Genomic DNA, 23,885 nt, shown 5'->3' on the forward strand with positions numbered 1-23,885 from the left:
GAACTCAAAGTGGGTGGGCACAAAATTTTCTCTGTACCCCCCCCCCCCCCCCCCAGCAAAATTTAGTCACACTCAGATGCATTTGTCACACAGGGTAAAGTGCTGCTTTTCAGTGCATCCGATTTCAGACAATTTACTAATCCTTTTCAGTGAGCTTTCAGAGGCCAAAACCTCCTGCCTCAGGTCAGTATAATGCTGTTACGGTATCCTCTCCTGACCTAAGGAAGGAAGTATTGGTCTCTGAAACTTTATTAACACCATATTACTTTATCCTAAATTAAAAATAAAATTATTTTCTTTACCTTTGTTGTATGGCCATTTACTTTGTCTCATTGTGTCTCTAGATTCTGCTTTCTTTCGTTTAACTCTTCTGCCAGGGTTTCCTGGCCATTTGTCATTTTTCTCTCCTTTTTCTTTGCTTTCTTCAATATTTTTCTGCCTCTCTCTGTGTCTAGATTTAATTCATTCTTACTATCCATTCTTTAATTTCCTTCATCTACTTATGGCTTTTCATCTTTTTCTCACCCTTGTTCTCCCCATGCCCCTTCCTCTTATTCTCCAATCTTTCACTACTCCCACTTTCCATGCAGCAGCTCTCCTCTTTCTCTCCCCATCCTTCCAGTGTCTCCCCTCTCTCTCCCCATCCTCCAATAGTCTCCCCTCTTTCTTTCTGCATCCTTCCATCCAGTATCACCTCTTTCTCCCTGCCCTTCCATCCAGCGTCTTCCCTCTTTCTCTCCCCATCCTTCTACCCATCTACCCTCTCTCCTGATCCTTCCATCTAATGTCTCTCTCCCTCCTTCTAACCAGTGTCTATCTCTCTACCCTTTTCTGTTCAGTGTCCCTTCTCTCTCCACATCCTTCCAGTCTCTCCCCTTTCTCTCTGCATCCTTCCATCCAGTGTCTCTCTCCCCACCCATCCGTTTTCCCTGTTTCTCTGCCATCCTTCCATCTGTTTTCCCTCTTTCTCTGCCATCCTTCCATCTTCTTCCATCTCTGTACCTCTATCTTCCTCCATGTTTAGTATCTCCTTTTCTCTGTGTCCCTATATTACTCTGTCCATCTTCTCCCCTCTCTTTGTCCCCAGTGCCAATATATTTCTACCCTCTCTGACCCTACCCCATCCAGCTTCTCTCCTTCTCACTCCCTCCTCTTTCCAGCATCTGGTTTGGTTGCTTGATTTCCTGCCTCCCTCCCTCAAGCTGTAGGTTTAATATTCCCTTTTCCTTCATCTCCTTGGTCTGGTATCTCTGTTTCCCTTCCCTCCCTCCTTGTGCTGTACCAGCAGTTCTCTCCCTTCCCTCCAGTTCTCCTCCCATGACCAGCAGCTCTCTCTCTTCCATCCAGATCCCCTCCTCCTCTTCCTCCCACATCTAACAGCTCTCTCCCTTCCACCCAGATCCCCTCCTCCTCTTCCTTCAGCAGCTCTCTCCCTTCCATTGTCCCCTCCTTCTCTTCCTCCCATATCCAGCAGCTCTTTCCCTTCCCTCCAGTCCCTTCCTCCTCTTCCTCCCTTGTCCAGCAGCTCTCTCCCTTCCATCGTCCCCTCCTCCTCTTCCTCCCATGTCCAGGAGCTCTCCCCCTTTCCTCCAGTCCCTTCTTCCTCCCTTGTCCAGCAGCTCTCCAACCCCTTCCTCCTCTCCCTCCCATGTCTAGCAGCTCTCTCCCTTCCCTCCCTCTTCCAGAAGCTCTCCAGCCCCTTCCTCCCACCTCCAGCAGCTCTCTTCCTTCCCAGTTCCCTCTAATCCCCTTCCTCCTACAAGTCTGTCTCTGGCAAAAGTATCCCTTCCCCCCCAACCAACAAACCACAAATCCAGCACTTGCCCTCCAGGCCCACCCATCCAAATCCTTCATCGCTGTCGCTGCCTTTTCTCCCGCGGCTTCCGGGAGGCAGCGATCAGCGTTACCTGTCAGTTCCTGCCCTGAAATTATGCTTCTCTTCTCCCCAGGCTTCGTTTCTTCGCTCGTCGGCAGCGCTACGCTGCTATTCAAACAGGCAGCTCCGCTCCTCTCTGCCGCGTCCATCCGGCCCTTTGATGCACTTCCTGTGTAGTAGGGCCGGATGGACGCAGCAGAGAGGAGCGGAGCTGCCTGTTTGAACAGCAGCGCAGCATAGCGCTGCCGACGAGCGAAGAAATGAAGCCTGGTGAGAAGAGAAGCATAATTTCAGGGCAGGCACTGACAGGTAACGCTGATCGCTGCCTCCCGGAAGCCGCAGGAGAAAAGGCAGCGACAGCGATGAAGGATTTGGATGGGTGGGCCTGGAGGGCAAGTGGGTGGGCCTGGGCCCGTCCAGGCCCACCCGTGGCTACACCCGGAGGAGGAGATATGAGGGGAGGAGGAGTTTCATTGGGGATGGATATATTCAATCTTGTTTCAGTATATGGCTACAGTGCTAATCAGTGCAATTTCTATGCAGATCACAAGATAAAGCTGCTGGTTGCGAAAGGGACATTGGAAAATTGGTGCCCAGATTGGATATGTCTGGCTTAGGGGAACCATTGCAGATCTGAGAGGACATGTTTTAAAGCATCTATAAGATTCCTGGGGATGCTTTGACCCCTAGAGATTCAAAAGTCCAGTGGTGAAAATTTCACATTTTACTCCAACGTACATGCTTCATTCTTGTGCAGTGTCCTTCTGTGGATTAAGAATTGGTTATTGGACAGGAAACAGAAGATAGGGTTAAATAGAGAAGGGTGAATAGTGGAGTGCCACAGGGATCTGTACTGGGACCGGTGCTATTTAACATATTTATAAATGATCTGGAATTTGGAAAGACGAGTCAGGTGATTAAATTTGCTGATGACATGAAACTATCCAAAGCTGTAAAAAAAAAAAAACACATGCAGATTGTGAAAAATTGCAGGAAGACCTTAGGAAACTGGAAGACTGGGCATCCAAATGGCAGATGAAATTTAATGTAGACAAATGCAAATTCTCCATTGTGAATACTGCCCATTTAACCCCACTCTCTGTTTCCTATCCTTCAACCAGTTTTTAATCCACAATAGGACATTTCCTCCTATCCCATGACCCTCCAATTTCCTCTGTAGCCTTTCATGAGGTACCTTGTCAAACGCCTTTTGAAAATCCAGATACACAATATCAACCGACTCCCCTTTGTCCACATGTTTGTTCACTCCTTCAAAGAATTGAAGTAAATTGGTCAGGCAAGATTTCCCCACACAAAAGCCATGCTGACTTGGTCTCAGTAATCCATGTCCTCGGATGTGCTCTGTAATTTTGTTTTTAATAATAGCCTCTACCATTTTCCCCGGCACCAACGTCAGACTCACCGGTCTATAATTTCCCCGGATCTCCCCTGGAGCCTTTTTAAAAAATGGGCGTTACATTGGCCACCCTCCAATCTTCCGGTACCACACTCGATTTTAAGGATAAGTTGCATATCACTAGCAGTAGCTCCGCAAGCTCGTTTTTCAGTTCTATCAGTACTCTAGGATGAATACCATCCGGTCCAGGAGATTTGCTACTCTTCAGTTTGCCGAACTGCCCCATTACGTCCTCCAGGTTTACCGTGAAGTCAGTAAGTTTCTCCGACTCGTCCGCTTGAAATACCATTTCCGACACCGGTATCCCACCCAAATCTTCCTCGGTGAAGACCGAAGCAAAGAATTCATTCAGTCTCTCCGCTACGTCTTTGTCTTCCTTGATCGCCCCTTTTACCCCTCGGTCATCCAGCGGCCCAACCGATTCTTTTGCCGGCTTCCTGCTTTTAATATACCGAAAAAAAATTTTACTATGTTTTTTTGCCTCTAATGCTATCTTTTTTTCATACTCCCTCTTGGCCTTCTTAATCTGCGCCTTGCATTTGCTTTGACACTCCTTATGCTGTTTCTTGTTATTTTCAGACGGTTCCTTCTTCCATTTTCTGAAGGCGTTTCTTTTAGCCCTAATAGCTTCCTTCACCTCACTTTTCAACCAGGCCGGGTGTCTTTTGGACTTCCGTCTTTCTTTTCTAATTCGCGGAATATGTATGGCCTGGGCCTCCAGGATGGTATTTTTGAACAGCGTCCACGCCTGTTGTACAGTTTTTACTCTCTCAGTTGCCCCCCTAAGTTTTTTTTTTACCGGTCTTCTCATTTTATCATAGTCTCCTTTTTTAAAGTTAAACGCTAACGTATTTGACTTTCTGTGTACAGTTACTTCAAGGTCGATGTCAAAACTGATCATATTATGGTCACTGTTATCAAGCGGCCCGAGTACCATAATGTCCCTCACCAGATCATGCGCTCCACTAAGGACCAAGTCTAGAATTTTTCCTTCTCTCGTCGGCTCCTGCACCAGTTGCTCCATAAAGCTGTCCTTGATTTCATCAAGGAATTGTATCTCTGTAGCGTGTCCCGATGTTACATTTACCCAGTCTATCCAAGTATAGACTGGGTAAATGTAATTAGAAAAGGTTCAAAGAAGAGCGACCAAAATTATAGAGAGGATGAAACTGCTCCCATATGAGGAAAGGCTAAAGAGGTTAGGGCTCTTCAGCTTGGCAAAGAGACGGCTGAGGGGGATATGACTGAGGTCTATAAAATCTTGAATGGTGTGGAGAGGGAGGAGGTGAATTGATTTTTCACTCATTCAAAAAGTACAACGACCAGGGACACTCAATGAAATTGCATGGAAATATTTTTAAAACAAATAGGAGGAAATATTTTTTCATTCAAAGAATAGTTAAGCTCTGGAACTTGTTGCTGGAGGATGTGGTAGCGGCGGTTAGCATATCTGGATTTTTAAAAAGGTTTGGACAAGTTCCTGGAGGAAACGTCCATAGTCTGTTATTGAAATGGACATGGGGGAAACCACTGCTTGCCCTGGGATTGGTAGCATAGTAATTGGGTTTCTGCCAGGTACTTGTGACCTGGATTGGCCACTGCTCAAAGCAGGATACTGGTCCAGATGGACCATTGGTCTGACCCTGTATGGCTATTCTTATGTTATTAAATCTTGAGGCCCAGCCCAGCAACTATGGACAGCTATTAGATTACTACAAAACTATATGGTTACACATGAGAACGGAGAAGTGGTCAGATTGGGCTGTCACCGATTTTTTTTTTTAATCTTCATCTTCCCAGAAGGTGAAGTAAAAACGAGGAACAATAAACTGAACTGGATGAAGAAAGCCTGTCAGTGTTGTGTGGCCTGAAAGGAAAATTACTAAACTCAAGCACAAAACCTCCAGTAGTATAATTTTATACTACTGGGGGTTTTGTGTTTCTGTGAAGTAACCTTATTGACCTATATTTCTTTTGTCTTAAAAATATATTTATCTACTTGGACTTAGCATTCAGTAATCAGTCAACCATCTCGGTAGTAAAAGGGTTAACAACCAAGCGTCAGCTATGCGCAATTGGAGGGGCGGCTTTTGCGGTCCTGTAAGGTCTTTTACAACTGTACAGTAACTGGCACCATACCAAACATCAATTGCGTCCCTTCTTCCTCTGCCAGGGATTGCCCACCGCGTCACTTTCCACCCAGTTCCGAGTCCTACCCGCCCCTCCTCCTCCTCCTCACGCGTCTCCCGCCCCGCCTCCTCCTCACGCGGCTTTCGCCCCGCCCCTCCTGTTTCCAGCCCCGCCCATTCTCCTTCACCCTCTCTCTCCCCCATCCCTCTCCCCTGCTTTGCCTACTGTCTCCTGCCCCCTCCTCTTCCCCCCCCTTTCTCTATTTCGGACTCCACCTCATCGCCATTCTTGGCCCCGCCCCCTCACCGGCGTCGGCTTTAGATGCCTCTCGGATTCCCCCCGCTTGCCGTAGGCTGCTGCAGACAGACACTGGTTACCCCGGCGACAGCGGTAGTGGGTGCAGACACGTGTGGATCGAGGGAGGGAGTGTGTCCCGTCCGCTGCTCGGATCCGAACCGGTGAGTGTCTGTATGAATGAATGAATGACGCACGCAACCAACAACGAGCGAAAAGCAACACTATGCGGATACGGAGCCGTGGCGTTTTGTGTCATTTTCGGAGGTGTCCGTTCCCCGCGCACCAGTAGCGCAGTAAGGAGGGAGGGAGCAGAAGACGAATAGGACGGACACGAGCAGTGGTGCTGTGGCTGCTCTACTGATGTAACCGTGTCCTCCCTGGCCGCCGCAGCCGTTCTCCATCTCTCGGTTCCGCCCCCTTCTCGTGCTGCTGAGAGCCGGGGTGGCGCGCGCGCCGGTCAGAGGAGGTGACGTTCCGGGTGCCTCACATCTGCAGCAGGTGTCATGGGCTGTGTGTGTCTGACGTCCGGGAGACCATGCTTCCGCTGTAATGTCTGCACCGGCGGCGAGCGGTAAGATCGCGCAGGCTGTCACGCGAGCAATCATTGCCTTCGGCTTTTTTTTTTTTAACGTGAACTACTTAATCTGAAATAGTAGTAGTCCAGATGAGGTTATCTACGTCTTCCTGTAATCTTATATGGTTTTCTATATTGGAGAATATCTTTTAGTCCATCCTTAAAATCGACGTTTGGAAAACAAAAATATTCTCTTTTTGAAGAAAGTTACTTTAGTATTTTGTTCTGGTCGAAATTATTGGATGCATCCCGGTATCAGAAGGCTGTGTATATTATGTACATGGGTTTAGAAACTTTATTTCTGGACTGAAAAAATGTTAATCATTTGGGTGTAATGACACTGAAATTAGGATACTGTTTTTTTTTTAATGGATTTGACTTCTCTACAAAACTCTATTCTGCATAAAATAAGTGTTATAGAAACTTTCAAGGATTGAAGTAATATGTAGTATGATCTTTATCGAGAACAGTGGAAAATTACAGGAATTACAGGAGGATTATATTCTAGTCATAGGAAAGGAAGACTGTAGCTGCTTTGTTTCATTTTTACGTTTGTAGACCGCCTCTTGCAAATAGTTCCATAGCTGTTTTATATAACTTGTCCGTTGCTAACCTTTGCTTTAATGCAAATTGTCTGTAGGACCATGAGAAGCAAATGGGAATCTTTAAATAACAGAATGTAATATCAATATTGACATTAGAAAAGGGCAGCAGATAAATTTATCAAAGTCTGCCAGATCATAATAACGAGGGGGAAAAAAAATCTGGGTCATTCAGGGGCTGATGCAGAAAGCAGAAGCCTAAGCATGCATTTAGTGTGGGTCATTACTTGCCAAACAATGTAGAGGGAGTGTTTCCTGTGGAAGGCATGGCCCCACACTGCATTAAAAGTAATTAAGTATTGTTCCTGAATGTACCTGAGAAATTTCTTGCCTGGTCTAGGGAAGCATAGAAGGGTTCGATGAGAACATAAAATACTTATTTTGGGGAAGTAAAAACCAGTTTTGCCTTTTTTTTTCTTTAAAAGACAGATAAAAGGTAAGGGCTCATGTCAAGACAAAAACTAAAGTGTCAGCACACATCTGCACATATATCAGCCTTTCAAAAATTATATATGCAAAAAATTTTGGGGAGGCTAATATTTCTGCAAAGTGCAATAGTTGCTAGTATGTGCTGGCACTTCAATTTTGGACATATGTACAAGAAGCAGCACTTACCATGAAACCTTTGCATGTATGCATCCTGCAGGTCCCCGATTTGCATTCAAGTTTTATGTGCTTAAAATTTGCATATCATTTGCTTTCTGCTTGTTGTAGAATTACATGTGCAGTAGAAGCGACATGCTCAGCCATCTGTGGCTTTCTGCATTGGCCCCCACAGTCTACCTAATTTTTTACTTGTAGGAAAATTTTTGTCAAGTAAAAATTCTGTGTACAATAAAGACCTCTTTTACCAAACTGTGCTAGTGATTATTACGTGGCATTGCCGACAAAGCCCATTAAAAGTGAATGGGCTTTGTCAGCATTACCGCACCGGGATGTAATACACTATATGTTGAATTATGCTTATATTAATTTGTAATACAGAAGATTAGCTCAAAAATGCAAGATATTTTTCTAACATACTTTTGTGTAGAATTCTGGTCACCGCATCAAAAAAAAAAAAGAAGTAGCAGAATTAGAAACGGTACAGAAAAGGCCGACACTTTACTTGGCGGATGTGGTCAACTACTTAGGTTGTGAATCAGGTCGGTTACATAGACAACTTTTAAAATTATCCTTCTGTATGTAAGGTTAAGCCCGTTAGATTTTTGTCCACTTCTGTTTCATTTTAAGATGTAACTTTATGGAATTTTTTGCCCTTAGAACTTCGAGTGATCAGATATTATCACATTTTTAGGAAGTTGCTTAAGACTTATTTGTTCAGGAAATATGTTAGGTCAGGTTCTAACTTTATTCAGGAAATATGTTATGTTAGGTTCAGTTTACCTACAGGCTCTTATTGTATACTAGTAAAAAAGGCCTGTTTCTGAAAGAAATTAAACTGGTGCTAGCAAGGTTTTCCTCTGAGTGTTTATGTTTGAGAGAGTGTGTGTGAGTGACTGTGTGTGAGAGAGAGAGTGAATGTGCGAGTGTGTGTGTGTGACAGAGAGAATGAGACTGGGTGCGAGTGTGTCTGTGAGAGAGAGAGAGTGTGTGTGTGAGATTGAGAGTGTGTGCCAGGGTCGCCCCCCTCCCTCCGAGTTGCAGGGTCGTCCCCTCCTTCTGAGTTTCCTCCGAGTTCCAGGGTCGTCGTGCCCCCTCCCTCCCTCCGAGTTTCAGGGTCCCCCCTCCGTCCGAGTTTCAGTCTCCCTCCCTCCCAGTTCCAGGGTCCCCCCTCCCTCCCAGTTCCAGGTTCGTCCTCCCTCCCTCCCTTCCAGTTCCAGGCCCCCTCCGTACGAAGTTTAAAAGTCTTCTTGACTTACCTTGTTGGGGTTATGGCGGCCGCCAGCAGCGGTAAAAGGCATGCAGGCTCGGCCCATTTCTCTCTCTCAGCTGTGGTCCCGCCCTCATTTCCTGTTTCCACAAGGGCGGGACCACAGCTGAGAGAGAGAAATGGGCCGAGCCTGCATGCCTTTTACCGCTGCTGGCGGCCGCCGTAACCCTGACTTGGTAAGTGAAGATGACTTTTAAACCTTGGAGGGAGGGGGCCTGGAACTGGAAGGGAGGGAGGAAGCGAGGGAGGACGACACCTTCATGTTTGACATTCTGTTGCTTTGCCGGGCAACTATGCTGCATCGCCTTCCCTCTCCGTGTTCAGCCCTTGACGTCATAACATTATGACGCGAGGGCGGGACAGTGAGACAGATGATTACAGGCAGCACGAACCGCACGGACACTACGAACCCTTCAGTGCCACGGGAGTCAGCTTCAGAACGTTGGAGGTGGAAATTATTATATAGGATGGTTAGTGTGATCAATGGTAATTTATTTATTTTTATTTTTTTATAAGAATTTAAATTTATAAGAATTTAAATTTACTCCTCCACTCCTTTGGACATGGTGGTTAAATGATTAGGGAGCGATGAAGTTGTTTCCAGGACCAAGAGCGTCGACGCTTCTTCGCCAGTGCTAATCAAAGGACTCACCAACCCAGTCATCTGTGGGCAGCTCATCGTGCAGCGGTCCCACACTTGCTGCACAGGGGACAAAACTCTGGCCATCGGCGGCTGACCCCCGATTGTCCCCTTCCTCTCAGTTAAGGTAACTGCAGTTGTAGAGAGGAAATTTCAAGTAAACAAAGACAGAACTTCAGAGGACAGCTGGGCTATTGAGCATACGAGCTTCAGGTCGCCATCTTTCCACTCTCCCTAGTTTGGGACACTCTTTGTGTGGTTTCTCCTCAGAGGCCTGTCTGATATGGGTAACCTTTCAGCATAGCCCTGAGTCATTGAAACACAGAAGCCCCTCCACCGCTGCAAGGTGGTGTCCCTCGGAGGGGGATCAGTGGTAATTTAATATTATTGTGTAACATATGAACAATTGGTTCACACTTTATACCATTTTAACACACAGTGAACTGTTTTTTGGTATTTGTGGCCTATAAGTCCTGTGTAATGTAATGTAAAAATGATAAAGGGGATTTGATGACTTCCCTTTGAGAAAAGGCTAAAGCAGCTAGGGCTCTTCAGCTTGAAGAAGAATGGCTAAGGGGAGATAATGAAGTTTATAAAATACTGAGTGAAGTGGGAATGGGTACAGACGTGAATTGCTTGTTTAACCTTTCCAAAAATATTAGGACTAGGGGGCACGCAATGAAGCTACTAAGTAGTAAATTTAAAACCAGAGAAAATATTTCTTCACTTAGGGGGGGGGGGTCCTTTTACCAAGCTGCTGTAAATGGGGGTCTGCACTAGTGTTGGCGCATGTTTTTGACGTGCACTGAGGCCCCCTTTTACCTCAGCAGTAAAAGGCTGTCTTCCCCCCCCCCCCCCCAAAAAAAAAATGGCCATTCGGTAAGTGAACCACTTACTACGTGGCCATTTGGAGGGGGGGGGGGGGGTGAAGAGTTTCTGTGTACGGAAGAAGAAGACTGACAACCTTAAAGTGGCCAAACATATATTCCTATTGGCTTCTCTTGCATTTAGTGTACGCTAAAAACGCTGCTGCGCCTTACTAAAATCCATGTACACATCATCTAATATGGAGGAGTAGCCTAGTGGTTAGTGTAGTGGACTTTGATCCTGGGGAACTGAGTTCGATTCCCACTGCAGCTCCTTGTGACTCTGGGCAAGTCACTTAACTCTCCATTGCCCCGGTACAGAATAAGTACCTGAATATATGTAAACCGCTTTGAATGTAGTTGCAAAAACCTCAGAAAGGCGGTATATCAAGTTCCAATTCCCTTCCCTTGATCCCTGCAAGACAAGTACAGGGTTCACTCAGGAAGACTAGTGTCGCGTTCTCGAGGACCTTGGCATACTGTCAGGCTTCTTCCCCGGGAGCACTGGGTTCGTGAGTCCTTGGGCCACTACCGTGGAGCGGCAGTGGCAGGCAAGATCACCTTCAAAGTAGAGACGACACAAGACTGGACCGGAACCCCGGACTGGAGTTCTACACAGGCATACACGGAACTGGAACGCACCGGATGGGTGCGCACTGGAGTGGAGCCCGCTGGACTGGAACACACTGGAGTGGCCCCACTGGACTGGAACATACAGGAGTGAAACCAGCTGGACTGGAACACACTGGAGCGGAACCCACGGGACCGGAACCCGCTGGACAGGAACACACTGGACCTAGGCTTCACCTACGCTTAGCCACCTTTCCCCGAGGGTTGAGCCCTCAGGTTCGGGCAGCCGGCAGGACTTACAGGAAAAACCGGAACTGGAACTTGCAAGCAGGAACAGCAGGAATGAGGATCCAGGAGTGCCCCCAGGCACCTAAGCGAAAGCCAGGCAGACAGGCAGGGAATGTCCGGGTTCCGGCAGTAGGCAGGTTCAAAGCAATGGTCAAGTCAAGGAACAAGGCTGAGGCAGGAGCTTCAGTATCAAGGAGTGCTGGCAACAGACTGAACATGGGCTGAAGCTCCAGAAGCAAAAGAAAACACACACGGGAAAACCAGCAGGCTAAACACAAGAAGACTAGGAAACTGTACACAAGCTAACAAGAAAGCTATGCCCAAGCTAACCAGTCATACACTAGAAACATACACTAAGCAAACACAGGAGATCTGGTAAAGCTGTACACAGGCTAACAAGCAAAGCCGTGCCCAAGCTAACAAGTCATACACTAGAAACATACACAGAGCAATCACAGGAGAACTAGCAAAGCTGTACACAGACTAACAATCAAAGCTGTGCCCAAGCTAGCTAGTCATACACTGGAAACATACACAGAGAACTAGCAAAGCTGTACACAGGCTAACAAGCAAAGCTGTGCCCAAGCTAACAAGTCATACACTAGAAACATACACAGAGCAAACTCAGGAGAACAAACAAAGCTGTGCCCAAGCTAACAAACAAAGCTGTGCCCAAGCTAACAAGTCATACACTAGAAACATACACAGAGCAAACTCAGGAGAACTAATAAAGCTGTACACAGGGTAACAAGCAAAGCTGTGCCCAAGCTAACAAGTCAAACACCGGAAACATACACAGAACAAACAATGTAGCAGTGTACAGAGCACTCTACATACCAGGGCCCTTAGACGAAATGCAAAGGCAAGGGCTGCAGGCTCTAAGTGATTAATCAAGCCTTTCAACACCAGAGGCACAGCTGCAGCAATCTCCTTGCCTCCAAACAGAGGCTTGACACACAGAGAAGTCAGCCCACAGGAAGGAACAGTGGGAGCCATCTTGGATACTGGCATAGAGGAGTCGGCAGCCATCTTGGAAGAGGCATAGCCCACACAGGTGAGGTCCAGTAAGGCAATCAGCACACAGAGCCAGAGAGAAACTAAGACAGAGACAGACACAGAGACAAGCAGAAGCCAGCACAGCCACTGACTCCCAGAAACAGGGTAAGTATGAGAGTGGTCACGGCCACAGACGTGACAACTAGGAATGCTGTAGGACTTGTTTGAGATGGAACAGTGTTGTTCTCTGCCTTTGCTTATTCTTTGAGTAATAGAAGCATAATGGCAGATAAGGGCCAAATGGCCCATCCAGTCTACCCATCCTCAGTAACCCTAATGGTTCCCAGGTGCCTTTCCCAAGCTTCCTTAAATTACGACACAGTCTTCGTCTCTGCAACCTCCACCGGGAAGCCATTCCACGCATCCACCACCCTTTCTGTGAAAGAGAATTTCCTCTTAAGCCTATTTCCTCTCAACTTCATCCTATGCCCTCTCATTCCAGAGTTTTCCTTCATTTGAAAAAGGCTCTCCTCCTGTACATTTAACGACACGTAGGTATTTAAACATCTCTTATCATATCCCCTCTCTCTTGTCTTCCAGTGTATCACATGTTGAGGTTCATAAGCCTATCATATATTTTATGACGAAGACTGCTTACTAATTTAGTAGCCGCTCTCGGGATCGACTCCATCCTGTGTATATCGTTCTGTAGGTGTGGTCTCCAGAATTGCACGCAGTACTCCAAATGGGGCCTCACCAGAGACTTATACAAGGGTACTATCACCTACTTTTTCCTGCTGGTCATTCCTCTCCTTATGCACCTAAGCATTCTTCTGGCTTTGACTGTTGCCTTTTCTGTTTGGCCACTTTAAGGTCGTCAGTCTTGTTCTTCTTCCGTACACAGAAACTCTTCATTCCCTATATTGTACCGTTCCCTTGGATTCTTGTAACCCAAGTGCATGACCCTGCATTTCTTAGCATTAAATCTTAGTTGCCAATTTTTGGACCATTCTTCAAGCTTCGTCAGATCCTTCCTCATGCCATTCACACCCTCTGGGGTGTCCATCCTATTACAGAGTTTGGAATCATCAGCAAAGAGGTAGACCTTACCAGACAGTCCTTCCGCATTATCACTCACAAAGATGTTAAAGAGAGCCGGCCCGAGGACTGATCCCTGCGTCACACCATTGATAACATCCCTTTCCTCAGAGCAAGCTCCATTTACCACTACCCTCTGTCTCCTCCCACATAACCAGTTTTTAATCCAGTCACTCACTTTAGGTCCCATACCAAGGGCACTCAGTTTATTTATCAGTCTCCTGTGCGGAACCGTGTCAAAGGCTTTGCTAAAATCCAATTACACCCCATCTAGCGCCCCTCCCACGTTCAACTGCTTGGTCACCCAGTCAAAGAAATCAATCAGATTTGCCTGACATGACCTGCCTCTAGTGAAGCCATGCTGCCTCGGGTCCTGCAGTCCGTTCGAGAAACTTAAGGATTTAGAAAATGACTAGCTGTGGATAGAATTTGGCATGTTTTTTTCCAAATGTTCTGGATTTAATATCCTGTACCATTTATTCATTAGTAACTTAAACTGCTATTCTGTGTAGAATAACTTTTTTTTTTTTGTTACATTTGTACCCTGCACTTTTTCCCACTCATGGCAGGCTCAATGCGGCAGGCAATGGAGGGTTAAGTGACTTGCCCAGAGTCACAAGGAGCTGCCTGTGCCGGGAATCGAACTCAGTTCCTCAGTTCCCCAGGACCAAAGTCCACCACCCTAACCACTAGGCCACTCCTCCACTTTGAACACTAGATGCTTTTTTTTTCCCCACCCCTTAAATTGTAAATTTTCTGTAGGGCACCTCTCTTTCAGGAGACATGTCTACTTATAAGCCTGTGTAAATCCTGCCGTTGTTTAAGCATGATGTATTGATTTTGTGCTGAATATTTTAGTTGGTTGTGCTGCTAAAAATGTGTGTTCACTCAAGCCATTTACAATGGTGAGGTAAACTACAAGCATCCACAACATGCTTATAATTTGAAAATGTAACATATAGATATATTTTTCTCTTAGCCAAGTAGCATATCTTTTTAAGTCCATACAGGGCTTAGGGGCCGTTTTACTAAGCTGCAGTATATGAGGCCCTGCGCAAGCAGCAGCGCGTGCTTTTGCTGCATGCAGCCCTTTTACCACAGCAGGTAAAAAAGTGGAAAAAAGAAACAACCAATGCGGTAAGTTTGCACTTGCCCCTCGGCCATTTCAGGGGGAGCACTTACCACCATCCATTGAGGTGGCAGTAAGGACTCCTGCATTAACCTGGCAGTAGCCATGGAGTACACAGCACTGCCAGATTACCACCAGGTTACTGCTGCGATAAAAAAATATGTAACAATTTTCTGTAGCACCAGAAATGGCATGTGGTGGGGGCAAAACTACCACCGGCACCTGCGTTGGGCCGGCAGTAGTTCCGGGTTGCCTCGCTGCAGCCCAACCCTTTAGTAAAAGGGCCCCTTTGATTTGTAGGCTGGAAGTGAACTTACTCCTATACACACACGCACACTTTTTTTAAATATCACCAACAGTAGTACAAATTTGCAACATTTATGAACAAAATCTTGGACTAATCGGTGCTAAGAATTGTACCTAAGAACTACAAGCCAAATATACCCGGCTATATAACCATGCCCATGGATCTAGACCAGCCTGTGGCAATAGAGATGATAATCTGACTTCCCCAAACTGCAGGAATGAACCCTGGCTTCTTACCCTGAGATACTTGCTTTGTGGATGACCTCTGGTAGACGCCAGCAGTAGTACAAATTTGCAACATTTGTGAACAAAATCTTGGACTAATTGGTGCTAAGAATTATACCTAAAAGCTACAAGCCAAATATACCCGGCTATATAACCATGCCCATGAATGTAGACCAGCCTATGGCAATAGAAATGATAATTTGATTTCCTTAAACTGTAGGAACGAACCTGGCTTCTCACCCTGAGATACTTGTTTTGTGGCTGACCTCCAGGGTCCTGCTTCCAGCTCCAGCTGAAAGCGAGCTGATCAGGATGAAGGTGACAGTTTATCTTCAGGTAGTCCTTAGCACAAATAGGCAGCCGTGATTCTTAGCTTACATCCCTGTAACAAGATTGTACAGCAAGGTTCAGGGCATTGGCACCATGAGACGTTGTCTTTCCAGAGTTAGCCACGGAACATCCACTCTGGTCAGTGCCAAGCAGAATTCTAATTCCTTTGTCTTTCAAAAGTTCTGTGCAGACCTCAGTCCACTGTCCTCAGGTGACTCTTTTGGCCCAATCAGGACACACATTCCTGCTGTCCGGTAGATGAAATCTAGGTCCTTCTAAGACAAAAGTCCAGTGTTGATCAGACACTCCCCCTGAGCCTGTTGGCACCTCCAAAAGTGTTTTTCAGTAAGCTGGCATTATCACATAATTGGGGGTTATAACCAGATTCACCCCCTGAGATGAAGTGCAGATGTTCTGTGCTAACAGTGTCCTTGGGCAGCAAGAACTGTCCATGGGTTATTAGAGAAACGGGAAATGTCCAAACAGCCATAATACTCATGTTCACAGTGATGGTTCAGGCCTGGATGTGGACATAGGCCTCAGTTGCACAAAAAGTGACACACCTGAGACACTTCTACAATTTCATAAAAAAATATATCGATGATGATGTAAATAATTAATTTGACATCATAGCTGTAATGAGAATTCCATACTTCTAGACCAATACCAGTCATACAACACTTTTTCATAGATTGCAATCTGAATGCTTTGGTAGCAGGCATTGCCGCTCTAAATTGATTGACTGAGCATAATTGTCCATTCGGAAGCTACCAGGTGATCCATGAATACATATATCGGAGTCATACCATGCAAAATCTTAAACAGAAAAACTTAAATTGAAGGGCTTATTTCCAAAAGCCTCCAAGTCTGTATTAGTTACATTGGACTTTAAACCCTCTAATTAGATCTTCGCTTTGACAAGTAACCATTGAAAAGACAGTAAACAAGGAGTAGCCATATCCTAATTTGATTTATGAAAAATCAAATTTGTGGCAATGTCTTGTAAGGTTTGTAATTTAGAAAGTTGATAATCTGGTAATCCCAACCACACCGTGTTGCAGGAAAGAGCAAGAACACTGAGGACCTTGTCCCTGATTGCAAGTGATCTTCCTTCCGATCAGAAGGTGTGTTAAGAAGGAGATTCTCCAATCATTTCCCTCAACCTGTATACACTTTAGCATGAATCATGTGTCGTGTAATTATAGTCCCTTGGAGTTTGCTTGCATACTTTTCCAGCAACCTCCAGAGTGTTACCAAGACAGCAGTATGTCTTAATGTAATTTTACTACAGGGTTACATTACTGATAGGGAGAAGGTCTTACTCTGTCCTGTACTTTTCCAGAATGTAGGAGTGACCAGGACTGGATTAGTACAGTTCAATCCTACATAGACCTTCGATGCTAACAAAATACCTGGTTTCTCGTGCACACAGAACACAGCCCCTCACCAAATATGGAATGAGTAAAAACAAATTAAAAATAGATTTAAGTAGACAAAAATGAAACTGAACCCCCAAAAAGTCAGATTCTGTAGATGGTGCAATGCTAGAGAAACAGTGATGCATATCCCCCTCTAGTGCAAAACAAAGATAACCAATGTAAATGTCAAAAAGTAGTAGTAGTAATATTCCAAACACTACATTAAAATTTATCAAATAAAAGAAAAACATGGAAATATTGTGATACCTTTCTATTGTATGGCAGTATTGGCCTCCAAAAGCTAGTCAAATTTATTAAGTAAGTTAGTCCAATAAAACGTTATCCTCTTATTTTCCATTTTTCATTTTCTTAACCTTTAAAAGCAGCTACCACATTACTTCATTCTAAATTTAAAATTTAAAAAAAAATGTTCTGCCTTTTGTCTATTTAAGTTTTGCTAATTTGTGTTGGTCCCAATCTCTGGTTTTTCCTTTCCTGTCTTTAACTATCCAAAAGTATCCTACCATCATTTGTTATTTTTCACTCTTCTGTCTTTACCTTCTGCACTACATCCAGCTCCAACAGTGATCTTTTCCTTTTAGCTTTCTTCCATTTTTTTTCCTGTCTCTGTCCAGATTTCATTCACGTTTACTATCCAGTCTCTAATTTCCCTCTTTTTTGCATCTACCTAAAACTTTCCATCTTTATTTTCCCCTCATCCCGGCCCCTTTATTCCCCAGTCTTTCTCGCCTCCCCATTAATGTTGCTTCTAGACTCGCAGAACAGCACTTCTTCATCAGCTAAAAAACCTCCAATTATATATTTCTTATTTGCTTTCCTCTTCACTTCTATAATTTTATATTTTAAAATTTTTATCAAAACTATTCATAGAATCGTTGGATATGGCACTTTTCCAAATCTGTTCACAAAACCATGGAAGCTGGCACTTACCTTTTATATCTGTAAATCAGGGCCACCGAGAGACTGAGCCGGGCCCGGGGCGAGGCTGCCGCCGCCCCCAATCGCTACTCAGGCCGCCGGTGCCGCAGTCCCCAGCCCCATTGACAGCCCCCCTCCGTCCGCCACCGGGCCCCCTGCATACGAATCGGCAGCACTCACCTCCGTGTGAGAGCGCAGCGGCAGATTGTCTCCCTTTGGGCCGTACCTCCCTCGTGGAAACAGGAAGTTACATCAGACGAGGGCGGGACACAGGGAGAGAAGGCCCGAAGGTAGGCGATCTGCCGCTGCGCTTTCACAAGGAGGTGAGTCCTGCCGATTTGAATGCAGGGGGCCCGATGGCGGACGGAGTGGGGCTGTCGATGGAGCTGTGGGCGGGTGAGAACAGGGACTTCGGCGCCGCCCTCCCCCCCCCCCCCCTCGGCGGCCCTGCTGTAAGTTCCGACGGGGTCAGGTTTCTCCCATCATACACAGCAGGCTTTATCAAGGAAATCCCATATCCAACATTCTTCTGAATTATCAATGAACTGTGTTGTACTTCCACATCTTCTGCCCATCTGGTGCTTCAATTGTATGCTTTTTATGAATGCTATGGAGGCCTGCCCATCAGGAAGAAGCAGACCTTCAGAGCACTCTTAAAAATCAAACAGATTAGGTATCGGAGTAAAGGGTCATGTCCTTAGATTTCCGGTCCAGAAGTCCTGTTTATACTGTACTGGGGAGTCAAAATGTAGAGTAGCTTACTGTAGATCTCAGATAGGGAATGCTTTAGGGCAGTGATTTTTCCAATCCTAGCCCACAAGAGCTATCGGTAATGAATATTCATTAGGTAACATTCAATGTAAGCATGTATAATACTGTCTATCACAATAAATCAGAGGTTATATTTAAAAAAAATGATAAAAACTTGTTTTAATTTGCATAGTTGTACTAGAAGTCAGACCTTGAAAATTGATTTGGGATCAATTGCTCCTTGGACTGTGTGTCTGTGAGGGGGTGGAGAGTAAGAATGTTATAGGAAGGGGGGGCAATGGGTTGGGAGGGTGAAGTTGGGGTTTATTAGAAAATTGAAGATGGTTTAATGTTTAATTTGTTTAAAATGCATAATTGCCATTTCTGTGTTGTGCCATCAATAAAAATGACAAACATAAAACAGAATTAGGATAAAATGAATGGTAGTATCACAAGAATACTTCTGTTAATATTTAGCCCAGCAAGAGACATTCTAACATTTTCTTCTTTTGTATTGGAAATTGTAGTGGCCTTGAAAGTGAAGGACAGCGTTTGAGTTCATTAGCGTTCTCTCTTAACAATAGCCTTGGAAGAACAGAAACAATGCCCCTCGAAGAAACCGCTCTGCCAGGGGAGCCACCACTGACTGTGCCCATAGTAATAATAGGTGAGTTATTTCCAGCTATGAAGGCCTGTCCTTGGGAAGTGGTTGCAATCTTTTGCAGAATGATATACAGGTAGTTTCTAGGTATGAATTAATTTATTTAAAAAGTACATGTTTACTTGCTTTATTTCCTCTAGCAATTTTCTCAAGGATTGGGTTTCACTTGCGATATATTTGGTCAAACTAAATGTTTTGGTTTACTATTATGAGAAGAGGTAACTTATGCTTATGGACCTACATAATGGCAATAAAGCGTATCCACTCCTACCCTAGCTGAGATAACATTTAATCATCTCTCTAACCTCATGTGCAACTTTCTTTAAAATTAGTCACCTTATTTTCTAACTCCTCTTACCTATCTGTATGCTCCTTCTTTGCTTATACCCTATACCAGCCATTCCCAACCCAGTTCTCAGGGCACACCTAGTCCCATCCAGTTTCAGGCTATCCACAATGAATGTTTATAAGTTAAATTTACATGCACTAACTCAGTTGCATGCAAATCGATCTCATACATATTCATTGTGGATAGCCTGAAAATCCAATGGGACTAGGTGTGCCCTGAGAACTGGGTTGGGGATGGCTGCCCAATGCTGTCTGTTAAAATGTTCTATTACATATTGTGTTGACATTGTAAGTAGTATACTAATACCATACTTTTTTTTAATAGTTTTACTGCTGTAATTGTTGCTTATGTTTGATTTATTCTTACTATACACAGCCTTGAGTGAAGTTTTTCAAAAAGGTGGTAAATAAATACTAATAAATAAATCATATTTGTGAATCTAAATCTGCAAAAAGTTCAATAGCAGTCCTAACTTTCATTTCAGACTAAAAATTAGGCCAAAGAGCCATGTCTGCCTTAAATCAGTGATGACTTGCTGGGGGCACAGACTCATAGCGAGAGCCTTATTTGCATAAATTAGTAGGGACTGAAAAACCAAGGCTATCCCCCAAGTTCTATTCAGTCTAGAGATCCATGCCAAAATCCAAGTGGATTCTATAACAATCCATGTAACTTAAGCTTAACAAGCTAATGAGCACTAATAAGATTATGTAACGAGCAATAATGAGAAGTAATTGACACTAATTAGAATTTACGCGCACAACTCGCTAAGCGTATTCTGTAATGAAGTGTGCCGAACTTCTATTTGTGCAGGCAAAAAGGGGCATGGTTATGGGCAGGGAAATGGGCATTTTGTGGGTGTTCTGAAATTTACTCACATAGAATATGGCCCAATGTGCCTACATGCCAGGATTTATACCATGATTTTGTTGGTGTAAATGGATATGTGTAGTTTTAGGCACTGAGATATTAACTAAGTGTATTCTGTGTACTGCGCCTAAATCTAGGCACCGCTTTTAGAATACTCTTAGTCGCCACTGATTTCCGCTCTGATTTTTTTTTTTTAATTTTTAGTTTACTGTATATAGAATCTCCCCCAATGTGTGTTTTAAAAGAAAAGAAAAAAAACAGTATGAAGTTTAAGACCCTGGTTCATTTCCTCCTTTTCTGGTCAAGTACTAAGACCCCGATCATCAGAAGCAAACACGGGTGCTAGAGACTGTTAGCACCCACGTTTGTTCCCACCCCATGCAGAGCTGGTGAGCGAGTGAAACAGTGAGCTCGCCGGCTCTGACTGCAAGTACCATGCAAAAGCATGCAAAACAGGGCATTACCTATTTCTCCCCAATGCTCAGCGGGCAGCATGCCAAACATTGGCGCTGCTTCTGTTGCAAACTCTATGCCAGCTCAGAGCTGGCGTTTTAAGGTTTGCAGTCCATTGGAGAGGAATGGGGAGCCCTGTCCAGCATGCTTACAGGCCCTCACCAGACAAGTTTCCTAGTGGTCCAGTGGCCTTCTCCCTCCCCCCCTAACAGAAAAGCACAAGGGGGCTGGAGATCCGGTGGACCTCTAGCCCCCACCTACGCCCCCCCCCCCCCAACACAAGAAAAAAAAACCCCTCCCTGGTGGCTCATTGGACAATCCTACCCCACCCCTCTCTGCCTGGTGGCCTAGTGCTCCCAAACACCCCGTACCTGTAGAAGGGGGGAGCGGGTAGCACGCCCTCCTCCTGGGACACTGCCTTCAAAATGGGATGTACTGGGCAGGGCTTCAATACCCTAATCAATAAATGGTATTGAAGCCCTCACAATTGCGTTCCAGGAGCCACCATTTTGAAAGCAGCACCCCAGGAGGAGGGAGTGCTACACGCTCCTCCCATCTAAAAATACGGAGAAGGGGGTTGGGGGCACTAGGCCCCCAGGGTGGATGGGGATTAGGGATGCCCACTGAGCCACCAGGGACAGCTTTTTGTTTGGGGGAGTTTAGGGGCCTAGAGGTCCACCGGTCCTCCAGCCCCCACCCCCCCCCCCCATGTCCAGGGGGTGGGGGGAAGGGGAAGGAAGGCCACTGGGCCACCAGGAAAACTTGTCCGGGAGGATTAGGGGGGCTGGAGGTTCACTGCACCTTCAGCCCTTTGTGTGCAGAGGTGGGGGGGTGGGGGGGACCTGTCAAACAACTTCCACAGGAGGATTGTGCCTTGATCAAAACTAACAGCGTGCATAAATTTGCATTTTATTAGTTTTGATCATTGGGGCTTTAATTCCCCTCGCTGTTCCACTGCTAATTTTTTCAGCACTTTTCGAAATAGCACAGGGAATTTGAGAATCGGCTCCTAAGAGCAGCAGCACAGGGACACACATGATTGCATCGAGGCCCAGCAGCCACTGCACTTTTTTTTTCCTCTGTTCTTCATTTTTATAGACAGGAAATTCAAAGAATGGATGTAGCAATGAACGGGAGCATGTCTCCCTATTCTCTTATAACTTCAGACTTCTGCCTTCAGTGTCTGTGCAAAAGAAGGGAGGGAGAGAGGCAGGGGCGTAGCCAGAAAACAGATTTTGGGCGGGCCTAGGCAAGAACTAGGTGGGCACCAAGTGTTCTCCCCCACCACCACCACCAAAGAAAACTCTTAGCTGGCGGGAAAATGCTTCTTTCCACTTTGGCAGTCTGCAGCAGGCATGCGCTGAAAACTGAGCATGCGCAGGTGCCGGTATCGTGGAGAGTAGCGTTTTCGTTACCATCAGAGGGAAGCCTTCAGCTGGCAGAGCTTGGGATCCCCACCAGCTACCACTAAATATGTGCTACTGTAGGGTGGGCCTGAGCCCTAAGTCCACCCAGGCCCACTTGTGGCTACACCACTGGAGAGAGAGGGAGCTTTTTTTCTTTTCTCTCTCTTAGTCTGTGCTTAAAGATCAGTTTCATTTTTGACATGATTGTATTCCCGATAATAAACACAGAGTGATGGATAGCAAACAGTAGGGAAACAGATGAATGATCAAGAAAGTGTTGTCACAACCTGTAAAGAATTCAGTTTATGCAAAATCATTACTGCTACTAGAACTCCAGGAATTTGAAGCCTTCTCTTGCAAATGTTAATTTTAAATGAAATTCACAGCTCTGTTTTGTCTTCTGAAGTAATGTATGGTCTCTTCTTTAAAGAGCCAAGGGGATGTTTTAGCAGTATCATAATGTTTTGCTCTTTGAGTTGACAAAGAACAGAGGTGAGGGTTACCCAGATTACAAATGTGAAGAATTTTCTAATTTGCATACCACTATGCTGAAGCTTCGGAGGCAATCCAAAGAAGTGAAATAGGCTCAGCTCTTCTGTGCCACTTCTCACTGCTGTAGCAGTATGTGCTGCTTCAGGTCGCCTGTTTCTCTTGCCCACATGTGGTACCAGTACAGAGATGTCAGCAATTTTTAGATTCTCTTTTTGTTAACCTTGATAGTGAGCTTACGCAACTGCCTATATTCAGCCTCTCTCTTAATGACTCGCATTTCTAATCTTTATTTGTATATTACACAATGGTTTTTTTTCCCCCTCTGCTTAGGAAACGGGCCATCAGGAATTTGCCTTTCTTATGTGTTGTCTGGGTATAGGCCCTATTTATCTCCGGAAGCTGTGCATCCAAATCCTATTCTCCACAGCAAATTAGAAGAAGCCAGACATCTTTCTATTCTCGATCAGGTATGCCACATTCAATTAAAAGTTGTTTTTTTTTTAACTTCTATTGGCATAAAATGACATTAAGCAAAGTCTTGCATCACCCTTTGTCTAATTTGGCCTGAAACCATCCTATTTAACAGCACATGAAAGTGGCTTGGTAGTACTTAGGTTCTAAAAGCAATACTGCTTTTAGTACTTGGGTCGGTGTTCCCTCTCAGGTGAGCACGTGAGTGATCACTTATTTATTTATTTATTTATTGCATTTGTATCCCACATTTTCCCACCTTTTTGCGGGCTCAGTGTGGCTTACAATACATTATGAATAATGGAGATACAGTTTGTTACAATTCGGTTATGGATTACATTGTGAAGAGTTATATGAGACAAAATCAAAGTATCGTTAAGGAATATATCAATGGAAAAGAACATTGAAACATTGGAAGGAAACAATGGGAAACTAAAGGACAATACATAATGACAAAAAACATATGGTATAGATTTTTCTATGAGTAAAGGTATGAGTGTGGTGAGATTTCAGGATTGAGAATTCATAAGTGGATGTGTTGATATATTACTGAACAGTGGGTGTGGATTTTATGTGTTTTGGTTCTTTCCGTAAATTTTATCAAAAAGATGTGTTTTCAGTAATTTACGGAAGTTGGTTTGTTCGTAGATCGTTTTCAGGTTGCGCGGTAGTGTGTTCCAGAATTGCGTGCTCATATAAGAAAAGGTTGACGTGTGCAGCGCCTTGTATTTCAGGCCCTTGCAGTTAGGGAAGTGGAGGTTGAGGAAAGTTCGGGATGATCTTTTAGCGTTTCTGGGTGGTAAGTCGATTAACTCAGACAATGATTTTGTGGACTAATGTACATACCTTAAAAGCAATG

At 44.9% G+C, this 23,885-nt stretch overlaps 1 protein-coding gene across 2 annotated transcripts in view; it reads left to right on the plus strand.

The window, feature by feature from the left end:
- Positions 1-5,660: 5,660 nt before the first annotated feature.
- The window catches only part of OSGIN2 (oxidative stress induced growth inhibitor family member 2), a 39,292-nt gene continuing 21,067 nt past the window's right edge, over positions 5,661-23,885 (plus strand). Inside the window, exons 1-3 of one of the 2 annotated variants that reach the window (XM_030216332.1) lie at positions 5,661-5,881; positions 18,852-18,991; positions 22,886-23,022. In XM_030216332.1, coding sequence (XP_030072192.1) covers positions 5,745-5,881; positions 18,852-18,991; positions 22,886-23,022 — 414 coding nt within the window. In that variant the 5' untranslated portion in view covers positions 5,661-5,744. Of the gene's footprint in view, positions 5,882-6,135; positions 6,292-18,851; positions 18,992-22,885; positions 23,023-23,885 lie in introns of those variants that run through there. The other variant, XM_030216340.1, reaches the window with a different exon arrangement.

The sequence above is a fragment of the Microcaecilia unicolor genome, chromosome 1 (assembly GCF_901765095.1).
Source record: "Microcaecilia unicolor chromosome 1, aMicUni1.1, whole genome shotgun sequence".
Classification (NCBI taxonomy): Eukaryota; Metazoa; Chordata; class Amphibia; order Gymnophiona; family Siphonopidae; genus Microcaecilia; species Microcaecilia unicolor.